General features: G+C 42.5%; 1 protein-coding gene across 6 annotated transcripts in view; it reads left to right on the top strand.

Moving 5' to 3' along the window:
- Nucleotides 1–18,180, top strand: part of ZBTB39 (zinc finger and BTB domain containing 39) — a 614,376-nt gene that overhangs the window by 130,376 nt on the left and 465,820 nt on the right. For 3 of the 6 annotated variants that reach the window (XM_044083647.1, XM_044083648.1, XM_044083649.1), the window contains exon 2: nucleotides 5,016–9,147. The exons of the other annotated variants lie outside the window; for them this stretch is intronic. In XM_044083647.1, the coding sequence (XP_043939582.1) occupies nucleotides 5,108–7,240 (2,133 nt within the window). In that variant the 5' untranslated portion in view covers nucleotides 5,016–5,107 and the 3' untranslated portion in view covers nucleotides 7,241–9,147. Of the gene's footprint in view, nucleotides 1–5,015; nucleotides 9,148–18,180 lie in introns of those variants that run through there. 6 annotated transcript variants of the gene reach the window in all.

Genomic DNA, 18,180 nt, shown 5'->3' with positions numbered 1-18,180 from the left:
TCCTGCGGGTTCTGCAAGGCTCTCCCTCCAAGTCCAGTGTTCTCCAATCTGTCCACCAGCTTCGGATTCTCAGGGTCATAGCCGACCAAAGAATCCGGGGTCAAGTGTATGGAGCTTGCCTTCCTCCACTCCAACCATTGCCTTGACCTCCTTGGCTTCATTGTCTTTGGATCGTAGTGGATCTTGGATTCGGGACTTCCCCATCAGATCCTGGGGGAAGGGTTTGGCTCCCACTTTCTTGGAGCCATCTCTTCCTCTCAGCACTTTGGCGCTAAACAGCTCGGGTCTGATTCTACCTGGGACCCAGGGCTCAGAAATCCGGGCCCTCTCTTCTTCTGTAGCCTCGGCTGCAGTGGAATTAGTGAGGGATTCTCTGGGTCCTTTGGCATTCCTAGTGTTAGAAAGAGATTTCTGTACCCATAGGAATCCGGTCCCTTTGAGCCATGACCCTCCCCATCGACTTCCCTTGGATCAGAGACTTGAGCCTGTCATTTTTGTCCTGAGTCAGCCTGTCCAGACTGGCCTCCAAACACTTCTCCCAGAAGGAGCCCAGTCCTCTTCAGAGACCTCTCCTGATCATCCTACAGAGGCGATTCCTCATAAGAGGAAGGGAGACACATTGACTCACCGAGGATACAGATTTGGATGAAGGAGAAGAATCCCCAGATCACCACCAGAGGATGTCTCCTTTGGAGACATTTTAGAGATCTTGTGGCAGAGGGGTGTTTGCTCTGCCCACCCTCCCTCCTGTGAGGAGTCTGTATTTTTGCAGGCCTTCGGGATGGGTCCATCTGCATCCTGGGTGGTTCCCCAGTGGATGAGCTAGTGGATTTGGTGTCAGCTGGGCCTGAAAGGAGCCAGACTTGATTGAACCGATTCCAAAGTACCCAGACAAATTTTTGCCCCCCCCCCCCCCAAAAGGTAGACCTTATTGGACCAAGGGTATTCCAGTTGATGCCATGGTTGTGGCAGCAGTTTCCAAAAGGGAATTAGAACAGAGCTCCACTGCCATTCACCAAACAGGGAGTGCAGAGCAAAGGACAGGTTTGGTAAGCAAGTTTACTCATCTGCCACTTTCTCACTGAGGGTGTTGAACTACCTAGCACATATTATTCACTTGCAGAGGGACCCTGGTGAAAGAGCTGTCAGAGACCATGTTGCCGGAAGACTTCAAGAAGGTCTCCCCCCGACTGGCTACTCTTTTGTCTGTCCAGTTCTTCCATTGGGTTGATTTCCCATTCTTTGGAAGGCGCCTCTCGGGCAGCTGGCTCAGGCATCGCTATTCAGAGATGTGCTTGGATGAGGCTTTGTGATTTCATGGAGCCCTTTAAGGCATCCTTTGTTAATGCCCACTTAGATGGATCCTCACTCTTCAGGCCATTGGTTAGAGAGACCCTAACCTGCAGTGAACAAGAAGGAAGACCTTGTCTGCTGTCAGGGTCAAGTTTTCCACTCCACAACGCACCTTTTCCAGAAATCAGTGCAGTGGAAGGAAAACCTGGTCCCATAAACCCCACGGGTCTCCCAAGATCAACACAGGGATTCTTCCTCTAGGGGCAGAGGAAGAAGTTTCAATGGGAGACCTCTCCCCAGGGGCAGGGGGGGTCCACAGAATCAGAGCTTCGGGTAACCCTTCTCTGATAGGTCCAACCAGCGCGCCTGAAGCACTGCCCGACTGCTATTCTCTGGAGGCAGTCAAGGATTGGTTTTCTCTGCACCCTACCGCCTGGACTAATAGAACACAAAACAAGTGGGTACTAAAGATTATGTTCATAGGCTATGCTATACCCTTTCTCTTTCCTCCTCTGTAGAGGTCATAGAGGCTACCTGATGTTCCATCCATTCAGAGGGAGTTTGCAGTAGCAGAAATTCTAAATCTAATGCAAAAAAAGAGTCGTCCTAGAGGTTTCAACCAGACAAAGGCAATTCGGAACTTCCTCTGGCTTCTTTCTAGTGCCAAAGAAAATCGCTGACCTGCGATCTTTTTTTGGATCTAAGCAAATTAAATTTGCTCATAAAGAAGGCAAAGTTCCAAATGGTGACAGCAGTCCATTCTACAGCTGCTGCAGAAGAATGATTGGATGTGCTCAGTGGACTTAAAGGATGCGTATTGTCTCATCAAAATAGATGCTCCAGGAGTCATCTGCACTTCCAGCTGGGAGACAGTCATCTTCAATTCAGGGCTCTTCCCTTTGGACTCACCACAGCCCCCAGGGTGTTTACCAAATGCATTCCAGTAGTTGCAGCTCACCTGAGACTACAGGGATTCCGGTTGCTTCCTTAACTGGACGATTGGCTCTTTACTACCCCACCAGGCATTAACTGCTACAGGCCAGGAATTACTTCTTCAATTTTGCCAATCATCTGGGGATCACTATAAATCTGGCAAAGTTGAACCTATGTCCTGTGCTGACTTTAGAATTAATTGGAGCTACCTTGGACATAGTGACTCAGATTGCCACTGTCCACACTCATCGCGTCCAAACATTGAGAGATCATGTCCAAACCATATTGAATCTAGTTTCTCCACCGGCAATGCTAATACTCCAGGCTCTAGGATCTATGGTGGCCGCCATCCCATTAGTTCCTCTGGCAAGGTATTTTATGCGAGTCCTTCAATGGAATGTGGCTGCTCAGTGGTCTCTACTCTACCAGCCTCTGTCTGTTCCTGTCAAGCTGACTTCAGTTTGCCGAAGGCATTTTCAATGGTGGCTGCAGTCAGTTGACCTGGCATTAGGTAGACCTTTCCTTCTTCCACCCCCCTCAGCCATGGTGACCAAGGATACTTCCCAGTTGGGGTAGGGGAAGTATTTCAGCGTTTTGGAGATGAGAGCAGTCCTCCTCACATTACAAGCCTTTCAGGATATTCTCCCTCTAGGAATAATTGCAGTTCACACAACCAACATGTCAGTGGTGTGGTACATCAACAGACAAGGAGGAACCCGCTCTTAACTACTGTGCAGAGAGGCCATGAGGGTTTGGGAATGAGCATACCAGGGAAATCCAGTGTCCTGGCAGACAAGCTCAGCAGGTCCAGTCTGACCCCTTACAAGTGGTCCCTCAGTCAGTCAGTAGCAGACTTGATCTTCAGCCATTGGAGCCAACCGTGCTGCAACCTATTTGCATCTCCCCAGAACAATAAGTGCAGCCACTACTTTGCTCTGATTCCCCTCTCCGGATGCTGTGGTTCATGATTGGCCCTCTGTCTCCTCTATGCTTATCCCCATTACCTTTGATCCCAAAATTTCTCCATAAACCAAAGCGTCTGAAGTCCTCGGAAATCCTCATTGCACCTTATTGGCCTTGTCAGATTTGGTTCCCCTTCCTCTGATCTCACCTAAAGTATCCTCCATGGATTCTGGAACCCAAACAGGACCTCCTTTTTCACCCAGTAGAGGGTTGTCATCCCAATCTGATGTCCCTCAAATTGACCACTTGATTTCTCCACTTCCAGTGGTCATTTGAAGGTCTAGGCTTGCTTCCCCAGTCCGAGATATTATTCTAGCTTCTCAAAAAACAGCTACTAAGAAAGTTTATGGTAGCAGATGACGAGGTTTGTGTTCTGGGCTTCTAAAGAAAATATTGACCCTTTTTGGCACCGATTTCAGGCATCCTGTGTTTTCTTGTCTCTCTCTTCAAAGAAGGGGCCAGCTTCTCTGTCATCATACTTCAGTTAGCAGCTACCTCTAATTTTCATTCCGGCAATGTTCTGAATTGCCCTTCAGCTTCCAAACTATGCAAGTCCTTCTTGAAAGGGATCTTTCTCCTCAGGCCTCTGGTAAAGGATCCATCTCCACCATGGGATCTCACTGTGCTTTTGCAGAGCTTAACCCAAAAACCTTTTCAATCATTGGGTGATTGCGACCTTAAGGTTCTTTCATGGAAGGCAGTTCTTCTCGTTGCCGTCACCTCAACAGAGAGAATATTGGAAATTCAGGCCTTATGTTCTAAGCCGCCTTACATTATTTTCCACAAAGATAGAGTGTCCCTTTGTACAAAGGTAGCTACAGAAGCCAGTCTTATGACAATTCAACTGCTAGTTTTCTTCCCAAATCTCACTAATGAGGGAGAACGATTGTTGCATTCGCTAGATGTTCACAGACAGTTATGTTTTTATCTGCACAGGACTAAGTCCTTTCAAAAGTCAGATCAGTTATTTGTGTCCTTTTCTCCTAGCCATGTAGGTCAGGCGGTTTCAAAGGTTACTCTCGCTAAGTGGATTACAGATTGTATCAACTTCATTTGTAATAAGAGTGGATTACAGCCACCTCGCCCTCCTAAGGCCCACTCGACTAGGTCTGTGTCCACCTCATCCGCTTTCTCTTCCAGGGCCTCTAGATTTCTGTGCAGCAGCCATATGGTCCAAGGTGTACACATTTGCATCAGATTATAAATTGGATCTTGTTTCCTGGAGCAGGGCTTCATTCAGTTTGGCAGTACTTGAGACCACCCAGGAGCTGCATAGCTGGGGACTGTACTCATATATGAGGAGGAATGAGAGAGCGAACATCAGATTTATTAGTTATGTACTTAACATAACTTGGTATCTGTGTTGCCTTCTTCATTCCTCCTCATCTTACCCACCCTGCCATCCCCCTTCCTGGTGCTCTAAAAGACCTGGACAGAACTATCTTTAGGAACTGATGTTCCTGGATTTGAGCCTGTGGTTATGGAGATACATTTAGATTTCCTTTTCTTTTCTCTGCTGTTTGTCTGTTGGTAGCAAACTCGATCTGAGGAGGTTGATTGGAGTACAGGTAATTGTGGGTAGTGGGAGGAGAGCGAGACTTGGATCCTAGTCTGAAGAAATGTGGCCGAGTTGGATCTGTAACTCGTACGTCATGAGGAATGAAAGAAGTCAACACAGATACCAAGTTATGGTAAGTACATAACTAATAATTTTCATACTTGAGCAAATGCATAAAATATTGTAGGGTATTTTTCTGAGATTTGTCATTTTCTTGCTAAGCAATTGTATTTCATAATAAGCTGATAACTTTTTATTATTATTTTAGGTACCTCATGTGGCAGAAAACTTAAATGGAACATTAGGCCAAGTTGTTGAGTTTTTCATTGAGTGCTCTTAAAAAAAAAAAAAAAGGAAAAAATGGGCATGAGAATTAAATTGCACAGCTCTGAGCATCCTAACAACCTTCTTAAAGAACTCAACAAGTGCAGACTGTCTGAGACCATGTGTGATGTGACAATCTTGGTTGGGAACCGTTCCTTCACAGCTCACAAGGCAGTACTTGCATGTGCAGCAAAATACTTTCAGAATCTGTTCATGAATGGGGGGATGGAATCAACACGGACCTATGTGGTGGACTTTATTACACCTGCAAATTTTGATAAGATCCTCAACTTTGTGTACACATCTGAGCTTTTCACCGACCTTATCAATGTAGGAGTTATTTATGAAATGGCTGAGAGGCTGGGTATGTGTGATCTTCTGAAGGCATGCCATTCCACATTCCCTGATTTGGAAAGTTCAGCTGCTACAAAACTTTCTTCTGCTCCCCATGAGGCTCCAGCTAATTCAGTTGGTCCCACAACTGAGCAAAACCAGCCCACAGGAGAGATTAGAAACAGCACCGTATTCTTCAATCCTGAGAAGAACTATATTATGAAGGTGGAAGTAGGAACAGACTATAAGGGCCATGAAAAAAATGTAGGCGAGGAAGCTACTCGAACTATGCCGGTTTTGTACCCACAAACTACAAAATCAGAGGCACAAGGTACACTAACTCAGTACAGTCAAATGACATCCACAGCCAGTGTAAGCAGTCAGCCAAGCCTTAGCAGTTCAAACATGGTTCAGACAAGTGGAAGCTCTTGCCAACAGTATAAAATTGAAAGCAATGGACATTATAATCAGGCCAGCTTTTTTATGGGGGACACTGCCCTAGATGATACTGCTGGAAGTAACTCCTGCCCCAGCAACAGTGAAAGTTCTAAAGATCAGGGGTTTGGCCAGATGGACGAACTTCGGCTTGAAGAGTTGGGGGAAGGAGACCTCCATTTTGATGACCCATCAGAGGATATGGTACCTGCAGAGGAGGTCATAGAGTTAAGTGATGACAGTGAGGAAGATCTGGGTTACAGTGAAAATGGTCATGGTGGAAATAAAGCAATGCCCTGCCAGGTGTGTAAGAAGGTGTTGGAGCCAAACATACAACTGATCCGACACCATGCAAGGGACCACGTTGATCCAAAAACTGGAAACTGCAGTATATGCAAGGCTCATTTTCAGGATCGGAACTCCAGAGTAACTCATGTTTTGTCTCATATTGGGATCTTCTTGTTCTCATGCGATATGTGTGAGACCAAATTCTTCACCCAGTGGCAACTGACTCTTCACAGGAGGGAGAAGGTGTGTGCAAATAATATTTTAGTGCAGCCAAATGATGTGCTCTCTAGGGACATAAATTTGGTGAATGGGACTTCTGATTCAGAGCTGACATGTGCAGCATGTGGTAAAACATTTACTCGAGATTTCCAGGTGCTAAGGGAACATATCCTAGATCACCTCAACTTGAAGTGCTTAATTTGTTGTGTATGTGACCAGTCACACCGGACTTTGTGTAGCTTGATGTGGCATACATTGTCTCACATGGGTATTACTGTCTTCTCTTGTTCTTCCTGTGCCAACAGCTTTGTTGATAAAGATCTTCTGGAGAAACATATGGTCATCCATAAAGGCATTGAATGTTATTTATTTAAGTGTCAATTGTGTCCCCAAATCTTTCGATCAGAAGATGCATTGCATCAGCATATGAGCCAGCGTAAGTGTGGCAGTGTTGATGGCATGTTGAGCCTGGCTGAGCATCAGCAGAGACTGCAGAAGAGAAAGCTAACAGAAGACTCCCTCATTGAAGATGGTAGTCAGCCAAGCCAGGCCACTAACAGCAGGTGGTATAACTGTAAAGTCTGTGGCAAACGATTTGCTCATTCAAGTGAGTTTAGCTACCACACTAGGATTCATACTGGTGAGAAACCATACCAGTGCAAGGTGTGTCATAGGTTCTTTAGGGGTCGTTCAACTATCAAATGTCACCTTAAGACTCATGCAGGTGCCCTGATGTACCGGTGTACTGTCTGTGGTCACTACAGTCCAACTTTGAACATCATGACCAAACACATTGAAGTGCACAAAGGAAATCTTCCCCCAGATTTCACCATTGAACAAACATTTATGTACACTATTCATTCCAAAGAATCAGAGAAACCCCCAGAAAGTTGACTGGTTATCAATAATAGTAATAATTGCAACTGTTTTACGTATAAGCAGCATTGTTTTAAGTGTAATTTTAGAATGTGGTCTGTCAAACTGTTATAAAGGGCTACTTTGGTCTTTGGAGATGTTTAAAACAAAAAGCGTACTTTTTAAACCAAATTTGGTACAAACTGCAAACTGTAACAGAAAGTGATACATGATGGTCATGATTTGCCAGTTTGGGTCATAGTCCCCCATCCTGAGAATTTATTGGTTTTGTTAATAAATTCTTTCCTTTCCCTCACCCCATTCCCAGTCTCCTATTAAAAGAAAAAACAAAAGTTGTGAAAATGAATGTTGAACTACATGCCATGGGTCATGTGAAGCTTTCTGTTTCAGGCTGCACAGTGTTCTGTAGTGTAGCTCATTATGCACCTTGCCTATATTTTTTTCTCCCCTTCCTTTTTTAATTAGTGTTGACATTTGCCTTGAAGAGAATTATTCCTTCAGGTTTGCACCTGTTTGTTTGCATTAAGTGTTGTGTCTGTGACATTACTAGTTTGTGACTGTGATACCAGATGGAGAGTATTTTGGAAAGCTACTTGCCCTACACCTGCATTTTATTTTGTTTTCCCAGCAACTTGTTCCCCAGTCCACATTTTAAGTATTGGATAAAATGCAGCTAGCTAAGTAACCTAAATAAGTAGTTAATTGTATTTCAGAGCAATTACATGAACAATTGTTATTGCTGCAACAGTTAAGCAGGATACAGGTCATAGTTCATCTTCAAGTAAAGGTATGAGTAGCAGCTTTTTTGGGGAAGATACTGATATCAGATGGCAGCCAACGACTATATTTTAGATTAGACTTCCAGCTCACACACCAACTGTTTTTAATTGTAGCCTTCTTTTTAAGGGGGTATATTGAAAATAGTTTCAAAAGTCAGAGTAGCGCATTCGTTAATGCCAATTTGAGTCAGACTGTGTTAATTACTGCTTATTCCTTGTTCTAATGTATAATACTTTAGAAATACAAAATCCAAAACATATTCTGTGCAGGAAACAAACAAATGCAAAATTCAAAGCACATTATATACAGGAAGCATGTCCAGGCTTTGTACACCCCACGCCCATCACTCAACTGTTATAATCTGAAGTTGCTGCAATTCAAAAACAGTTAAATTAGCAAGAGTTGTGACAGTCTCTGGGGATTGGAGTATCATTTAGTTTTTGTGCATCCATGTCGCATTAAAAGTGATGGTGCGGTAAATTCAGACCTTCATGTTTTGAACTGACATGCTGCTGCATTTCAGAGCATGCAAATGTGAATTTCAAAAACATGATTGTTCTTAATTTTGCATATTTTCCAGTATAAACTGACTGCAGTCTGCTAAGCAGTTGATAACGCTCTTAATACGGTTTCCAGTGGAAAATGAGCATTCCTTTAAAGTTAGATGTTTTCTCTGTGCTTCTGTTTCCCCATAATGAATTTCTGTTCAGTCAGCACACACTTGGGTTACGTGACCTCTTTGGCAGTTAGACATATTTTCTTGTAAGTTCTTAGTAAAAATGATCAAACATTTTATGACATGCAGATAATCTATAGAATGTCAGCTAATACTGCATCTCTTTTGGTATTCTGAGTTAACCCAGTAAGTAATGCTTTTTATCATAACTGAATTATTGCAGTAGTCAGAATTAACATGAAAAAATGTGTGTGTGCATGTTATTTGGTCATTACCTTGCATTCTCACCCACACTTTGTTTTATAATGTTGTTTCTTGTACAGGAATGTTTATAAGCTGTAGAACTGTTTTAGTAAGGGTTTTTTCTGCCAGTAGCAGGCCTCATTTTGGAATTCAATGTTTTTATGTATTGTTCATTTCTATGAAGAATGTGGAAAGCTGTAGTATTAAAGTGTCATGTGTAGATGAATTTGCTGCATCCAAAGTAAACATATTTAAAGGGGTAGGAATTCAAGGTTTGAAGAAAAAGTTGGAGACTATCCATTTGTGACACAACTGGAAAACAAAGGTAAGAGAGAGCAACAAGGGCACCTTTTCTGAAGATCTGCTTTATCCTCTCACATCCCTGTAATGTGTGAAATTGATGTAGGATACCCTCACATTTTCTTGTTGCTTGTTATAACCCCAGTGTTCTCCCCATTCATTATTTTAATGGGTTGGACAACTACTATTTATGTACAGCATTTGAAGAAAATTGAATTGTACTTTACGTGCATTTCAGGGAATTGTGCCATACAGTTAAGGTATCACACTTATCTTCACAATAGCATATCTGTCCATGTGGAAAAGTCTGCTGTGGTGGTGTCTGCATTCATCTAGTACAAGGGCCACATCATGGTGGAAGCTTTATCACCACTGTAGGGACAGGCTGCATCAGATTGGTAAATATTTTCTAAAAATATCTGTGTATAGTTTCATCTAGAAGGCATTTCATATATAGAATGCACAATGAAAGTTTATGAAAATGTCAGTAATGTTTCTTCCAGTACAATTTTATCTCCTGTCAGATTACATTTTGTATTACTGATATTTTCATGAGTACTTTTGCTTATCCTGTCTGGTTAATTTCTAGGATTCTAGATTTCTGTTGTTGGACAAAAACACTATGCATTTCATTAATCTTTCCCACTGTTTAGCACTATCACAACCCTAATGATTTACCTCCAGTACTTGCTGTCATTTGTAGCAGTTGCAGATGGCTTTATATTTTCTGAAAAAGTTACATTAATGCAGCTGTTTTGATAATAGTAGTGTTGTCTATTGAACGCAGGCTGTATGAAAACAAAACATAACTTTGATCTGTAAATCTTCATGGTTGTTGTCTCTCTTCACTTCTCCAAACTATGGGAACCCGTGACCATTCTTCATTGCCACTGTCCATTAAATCTCAACAAAGTATATATCTTCTAAGGCAGCAGTAGTCTTTGTGACATAAATCCATAGTAAAGAGCCACAGCATTTAAAATAACAGCATCAGTCAGTTTAAATGCTGTGGCCAGTCTGTTTTATTTTCCTGTTTGGAATGGAAATTTAAATGACTCTAGTACATTTTTTTAATTATTGTTATCGTCCATATATTTCAGAGAGCAGTGTAGTTTTCAGAACTGGGGATGTTTTTTAGCATTTATTTTTATCAACTAATGCGTGTTGTTGTTGCTTGCTTTGTTTATAAATATTTTTGTTCATCTTGCCAGTGTGCCTGTCTCCTTGATGTTTCTTAAACTGTTCCCAGGCAGCAAAGGACACTAAGTAGTTCAAATAGCTAGCCTGGGAGCGTATGCTAGAGTAGTTTGTATGTATACTGTCTGGTCCAAAAAGACAAAAAAATAGAAATTGGATCTAGTAGATATACCTCATTTTGAATTCCTGTTAGCTGGTGACAACTTAAATTTTTAACTCATGGTAATACATTTTAAAAACATAATATTACTTACTGAATTTAATTTTAAATATTGCTGAGAATGTTGATGGAAACCATAGGTAACTGCAGTTAGTGAGGTTTGAAAGTTGTACATGTTTTGTTAAGAAAAATTCAGCAATTAAAGTGAAAGGTAGATTTCTAAGATTTCTCCCTGATAGGTAAATGTTTTGTTGTGGTGAAAAATGAGGTGGAAGTTTTCTTTTATAACTGTACCTCTTAGTGTAAGTATTGTTTATTTTAACATCCCCAAACAATTTTACAAGTAGGTAACGTAGTTTGAGTTATTAGTTTTACAAGTCGTACATAGTTTACCCAACTTCTGTAGATGTTTGTGGATGCTAACAGTATTGTATGATTTGAGATTGTAAAACAAAAAAAGGTTGTCTTGGTAGTAGCTGTTTAGTCGGTTACTAGGCAGCAGTGGTCCATTTCTGTTCACTGTCAATCTCTTGCCAAATTAAAGTGTTATTTATTACAGGGTTGTAGTTTTCACTAAACAGCCAAAAGCAGTCAGTATGAGAAACCATTTGTTGTGTGTGTATTTTTGCTTAGAAGTGTATGTAATGGTTTCATTTACAAAACCCATTGCACGCCCAAAATGGGAAGCTGATCATGACTGCAAAAACCTTTGATTTGAAAGCATTAACATGATGCCTCCAGTTTTAAGTCACCCGTCCCTCCCTAAGAAAAAAAAAACACCCTGTGTTCACACTGCTTAATCTCCTGAGATTTCTCCCTTTGTTAGAGGCATCAGGTGGTAGTATTTCTTACTCTACCAGAGGCCTATTGTTTATTATAAGAGACATCTTACCAAGCACTTTTATTAAAATTGCACGCCTGTAAAGTTTGTTCAGGTGAACATAAAACACTTTTTCTCTTGTTGTTGGTCACCAGAGCAGCACAGTGTAGTGTAAATAAGCAGTGTGATATCTGTTTGCACTGACTGAAAACATATTTACTATTTCACCTTTAGGCTTGCATTCTGTGTACTGTTAAAAAAATACTATATCTGTTATTATATGTTATCTGATGCCTAGAAAACTTAGCATATGACAATACTGCCTGAAAAAATACATGGTCTCCTTTATTTCTGCTTTCCTTTTCAGGCTACCTTTCATTCATTTGAACCTCATAGTTCTGTTTGCCTTTGCCCAGCAAGGAATCCTTGTTTGTAATGATTCTGTCTTTACTAGGATCTGTCTCTCAAGTAGACATAGGCTGATGATGAGCTAGCTGAGGGTAGCATGCAGAGCAAGATTTTTTTCCCGTTACTAAAGAACATGTTGCTTAGGGTACCTAAGCCAATTGGTAGGCAGTTTGTGATTTCTTTGTCATTCCTTTTGTTTTATGTATATGGCAGGGGTGACTACTTGAATGCACACATACACTGACATCAGAGTGATGTTTTCATTGCTTCTGCCTATTGCTTCTAGAAGCTGTTAATAAGGTTCCAGTGTCATTAACCTTCCCTGAGGAGGCAGCACTCCTAGGACAACCCCGATCCACACCATGTTAGTTTCTAGGTTTGGGGAATAAATGTGTCACAAGCTGCTTTGTGCCTTGGGCCTACCTATTATTTTAAGATTTCAGATCAAGGTTTCTTTTCCCTATTGATTTTGATGTTCTTCATGTTGATCACTGCTGCAAGTAGCCTTAGCCATATGGGTAATATCCTGCCAAGGATATAAAATCTGGACAGCTTTCAAAGCTTCAGGGCACCTTCCAAGGACTCAAACTGTAAAGAAGCTCGAGCTGAGCTGACTAAAGGACATGTTTGGGAACCAAGCCTTTCAGAGATTTATTGCCAACAAAGAGTATGCTGCTGTAAGGCTTTTGAGGATTGATGATTGGCGTGGTGCTGTTCCTTTAGTGGGCAGATAAGTTCTCTTTGGGGAAAAATCTTCCATTTTTTCTAGATATTGTTTGTGTTTTTTTATCATGTTCCTCTTCAGGAAGGTTACTTTAAAGCAAGGAGTTCTGTTTTTTAATGGAGTGTCACATGGCTGTATTGTACTTTTATACCTGAAGGCTCTTTTTCCTGTTAGTTTAAAAGTTGTGTAAAGCATTTTTTAAAGAGAAATTGTGTTTATTTCACTTTGGGGTGGGTGGTGGTAAAGTGTTTGTTTTAAAATGCTTTTTACTATTTTCTTCTGTGGAATAGAGACTTGTAAAGATTTTACCATCATTTGCCACTTGTCTTTCAGGAAATGGACACTATTTTTGGCTCCACTGTGGACCTAATTGCTGATCCCTCAGAACTTCTTCCAGCCACAAAAAGAAAAAAGTTATGCAAACAGCAGGCTAGCAGTTTACCTCAGATGTAGGTGGGTGACTGTGCTGTGGCCATTTGTTATACCTCAGACCACTCATCTTTTACTCTGGATCCCTCTGGCGTAGCACCTACAGCCACTATATACTAGGAGTTAGCACCAATCTCTGTGGCTGTTGAGAGTCCCCTCAGTGGGCAAGGGAGAGGCCACTCTTGTTGGTCCTAGGAGAGGGAATAGGGAAGGCTTCCCTGTTGTGTCAGAGTGCTGTGACCATTCCTGGAGAAGCTGCTGCTGCTGCTAGAATTAGTAACACAGTTGTTCCCAGTTTTCCTGTCAAAAGGAAATGGAAACCTAAGCATGTATCTACTACTCCTCAAATTTTCTTAGACAGGAGTAGTTTACTGGGTCTGGCTCAAGGTTTAAGTCAGGCTCATACCTCTCAACTGTAAAGATTTTTGCAGACCGTCCAGATTTCTGCTTCATATTTTTGGTCTGTTTCTCATAAAATTGCTGTTTTTTGGCAAATCATTGAGGGTTGAAGTTAGAAATTAATAGCAGACATTTGAGATTTAGACTTCATACCCTTCAGAAAAGTCATGCCAATGCAAAACCCGTTGTTGTATCAACTTTCTAAGTTTCTAAGAGCAGTATTTAAAAAGTGCCCCTATATTGGGGCCTTTGTCCCCCCTTTATGTAGAGCTTTGTCCAGATTTCCTGCTGTAAGATGTTGAGCAGTATGTTCAGGCTAGTAGTTTCTGGTAAGAGAACAGGAGAGATGGGTGTAGGTTCTGGAAATTCTGTAACAACTCATTTCCTGAGGGACTCGGAAACCTCAGTGTTCTCCCAGAGAAAATGCTGGCATATTCTAGTAATAGTTTCAGAGAAAGAAAAACCCCACAGAATCAGAAATTGAGCTGTCTGCCGAGTCTGAATAAAACATTTGAGGAGAAACCCCTGTATCTGTTCTTTCATCTTACTGTTAAAGTTAAGAATCTTAAATCTCTTGCGGAAAAGAAGTGTCCCTCTTTTTGTCGGCTTTAGATGAGATCTGTGTTTCTGCCTGCAGTTTTCCTGATAGTAATCCAGCTGCCCCTAAAAAGATTGTATGAAGTTCCTCAGTCTTTTAAGTTGTGTACACTATTCCCAAACCTGATCCAACAACTGTAGCTTTAGTTGATCCCACTGCTGCTAAACACTTAGTTAATCCCAGTCCTGCTTTTTCTAGTAAGAATGGGAAAATTATTGGTAAGTATGCGAAAAAGTGTATAACTCTACAAGTTTATTTTCAGACTTTTAATTGAAAGGCTTGTATGTTAAAGTTCTGAATAATTATAAAAGTGTGAGGAATGATGTTCTTCATCTCACATTGCTGCAGTCCTTACTTATGGGGTAGTCCGCTGTCCTCGGTTGGCCCGAATACCAAAGTATTAGGCTGACGTCGGTCATGGGCGCCTAGATCTGACATCAGAGCGTCAGGGTATAAAGGCGCATGATCGACGTCATATCCTCTGTCTTTTTTGCCGCATGGTCCGATGCAGAAGCAGCGTTGCAAGTGCCGTTCGGCGTTCTGAAATTTTTCGCTGGAGTTTCAGACCGATACCAAGTTGGGCTAAGTACCCCGTTGGGGAATATTTTTGTTTTTTCTTGCCTTAGTTACTTACCGGATGTCAGAAAAAGTGATTAATTGTATTTCTTGTGGGAAACAGATACCGCATAGGGATTACCACTCGCTTTGTATTCCTTGTTTGGGACCGGAGCACGACGTAGTCGGGTGTCGGTTTTGTGCTAGGTATAATAAGCGCACTATAAAACGGAGGTTAGATTGCGCTAGGTTAGTCTTTGGCAAGAGGTGTAATTATAATATGCCGTCAGATGTTCCGACGCCTGCTTCTACTAAGAAGCGCAAAGACAAATCTTTAAAGCCTAGGCAGGATGATTCGTCCGTTTCGGACGCCGGACCTTTAGAAGCTACAGCTGAACAGGTGGATTCAGCTGAAGTTTCTGTTGAGTCCCAGGGGGAAACTTTGATTTTACAAGATGTGGCCTCTCAGGAGGCAGGTCAGGCTGAAGGGGCCTCTCAGGTTACTATTCTCCCTTCTATGCCTAAGGTGGTTAGGCCTTCTGCTACTGTTTCTAAGACTCCTTCTTAGGGCAGGTCTGTTTTGCCTTCCTCTGGTGTCAGTTCTGGTTCTTCAGGGTCTGGGCCTAAGCACATGCTTAAAATGGCAGAGGATTTGATTACTTTAATTAGAGGTTCTATGCCCCCTCCTGATAAGAGGCCCAGGATGGAGCCAGAGTTGGACAGTTTGGAGCAGGCCTCAGATGATTCAGAGTCTTCTGCTGAAGACATTCAAGATTTCCCTCCTTATTCTGGTTCTGATGCAGAGGATTCCACTCCTTCTGCTTCCCCTCCAGAGGATTTTTCATTTTCAGAAACTCTGCATTCCATGAGGGAGCATTTTAAGTGGGAGGAACAGGATTACTCTAATTCACGGAAGAGGCTTAGGGAGTTCTTGTTTTTACCACAGACCGGACAGGTATTACAGGGTGCCTGAGGCTCATAATTATCTGTATAGGAGTCCTAGGGCGGACCCAGAAACTATTGGTCAGGGGCCTAAGGGTGTTGGAGCCTCTGTTGTTAAGAATCCGGTTCCTCTGGATAAGGAAGCTAGAGCTTTGGATAGATGGGGTAAGAAGGTGTATACCTCTTCTACTTTAGCAATGAGAGCTTTGAACTGACAGTTTCATATGTTGAAGTATCAGAATTTCCTCCTTTCTCAGCTAAGATCTAAAGTGGATGCTTTGGCAGAGGGCATAGAGTGTAAAGAATTGCAGGATTTAGTGCATGTTTCTGAACAGGTGGGTAAGCACTCTTTGCAATGTGGTTTTGATGCTTTACAGGCTTCTTCTAGGGTGGCTGCCACTGGTTCAGTTATTCGTAGGCATGCCTGGCTTAAGGATCAGAATTTGTCTGAGCATGTTAAGTCTAGAATTCTGGATGCCCCTTTACAGTCTGAAGTTTTGTTTGGTCCTCCTGTGGAGTCAGTCTTAAAGAAAATGGAAGACAAGGCTAAGTCTATGCAGACTGTTAAAGATCTTTTGCAGGTACAACCTCCAAAGTTTAGTAGAAATTGGCCTACTAAGGGGTGGACGTACCTTCTTCTGATTCTCAGTCTAGAGGTAGATCTAGGCGTGGTAGGGGCAGAGCTCAGAGTACCTTCAGGCCGAGACAATGGAGTTCGCCTGCTCAATCTGCTGGTGAGGGCAGGGGCCAGTCCTTTCGTAAACAGGCCCAATGACCTGCATTTTCAGCTGCCAGATTCTTCTGGCCTGGCAGCTCCTTTGGGAGGAAAGTTGGCTCTTTTCAAGCAAAATTGGCATTTAGTCACCCAGGACAAATGGGTATTGGACATTATAAACCGAGGTTACAAGTTCTATTTCCACACCATGCCTCCTTTCAAAGGCATGCCAGACGTCCCTCCTCGGCAAAGGATAGAGGCTCACAGACAAATTTCTTTACTTCTTCAAATAGGAGCTAAACAGCCAGTTCCTCTGTCAGAAGTGGGCCTAGGATTTTATTCTTGCCTGTTTCTAGTTCCAAGGAAAGGGAACACGTGGAGACCAATTTTGGATTTATCTATCCTCAACACTTACCTGGACATTCCAAAGTTCAAGATGCTGACTTTACAACAACTTTTACCCCTGTTGGGAAAAGATCACTGGATGGTTACTCTGGATCTCTAAGAGGCTTACCTTCATGTTCCTATCAGGCCCAGTTGCAGGAGGTACCTGCGTTTTCGGGCTGGAAATTTACATTATCAGTTCTCTGCATTGCCCTTTGGCTTATCTACTGCGCCCAGAGTGTTCACAAAGGTTCTTGTTCTGGCTCCAGTGATAGCATTTTTCAGACTAAGAGGAATACAGATTTATCCTTATTTGGATGACTGCCTGATTATTGCACAAGAAAAGGACGAACTTCTTCATCTACAGTATGTGATGGCAGTGTTAAGATGCCTAGGGTATTCTGTGAACGAAACAAAGTCCAGTCTAGTACCCTCTCAGGACATGTGCTTTCTGGGTGTGAGACTGAATACAGCTTCCCAGATGGCCTTTTTGACCCCGGACAAACAAAGAAGCCTTTCTCTTTATTTCCAGCAAATGTCTCTACGGTCCAGGCTGACTGCAAGGACAGTCCTTCAAGCCTTGGGGTTCATGGCATCTTGTATTCTGGTGCTTCCCAATGCCAAATTGCATATGAGGAAGCTTCAATGGTATCTAAAAAATGTGTGGACACAGCACTGCCAAGATCTAGACACTGTCATTCAGGTAATACCTTGCATTCAGAAGGAGTTTTTGTGGTGGGCTCAGGAATGTCACCTAAACAAGGGACTCTCTGTGACCCGGCCAGAGGCGAGTCAGATTCTAACGACAGATGCCTCGGACAAGGCTTGGGAAGCACACCTCAATGGAAAATGGGTGCAAAACACGTGGCCTGTCAAACTCCAACATTTGCATATCAACTTGAAGGAAATGTTAGCAGTCCAGTTTGCATTGATGGCTTTCAAAGATTTACTTCACCCAGGGCAGGTGTTGATTCAAACAGACAACACTACTGTCATGTGGTACATCAACAAGCAGGGGGGGAACCCATTCTTACCCTCTTTGCAGGCAAGCGATGATTCTGTGGGAAACTGCTCTCAATCTACACCTCAATCTTCAGGCAAGGTTTCTACCAGGAGCACAGAACTCCTTAGCAGATGTATTGAGCAGACAAATAGTGGATCCTCACGAGTGGAAATTGGATCCTCATGTATTTCAACAGTTGACAGTGTTATGGGGAACTCCAGACATAGATCTGTTCGCTTCTCCACTGAATTACCAGTTGCCAAAGTTTTGCACAAAAAGGTTTCATCACACAGCTTGGAAGGTGAACGCTCTATCATTCAGTTGGAACAATCTGCATGTATATGCCTTTCCACCTCTGCCTCTTCTTCCCAAGGTACTTTTGAAGGCCAGACAAGACAAGCCAACCATGATTTTGATAGCACCGGATTGGCCTCGACAACACTGGTACCCGCTACTGAGGAGTTTAGTACGAGAATCTCCATGGCCTCTGCCTTTGATTCCGCACCTTTTGTCACAAGAGGACAGTCACTTCCTCAATGTCAAGATTCAGTCTCTGCATCTAACAGCCTGGCATATTCTGTTTTAGACTCTGGAAGGTCTCAGCTTCCACAACAAGTTTTGAATG

Source organism: Protopterus annectens, chromosome 9.part0 (genome assembly GCF_019279795.1).
Source record: "Protopterus annectens isolate FY-2018-M chromosome 9.part0, PAN1.0, whole genome shotgun sequence".
In the NCBI taxonomy this organism is placed as follows: Eukaryota; Metazoa; Chordata; order Ceratodontiformes; family Protopteridae; genus Protopterus; species Protopterus annectens.
Note: the sequence above shows the minus strand (reverse complement) of the source record. Positions and strands in the feature narration are given on the sequence as shown.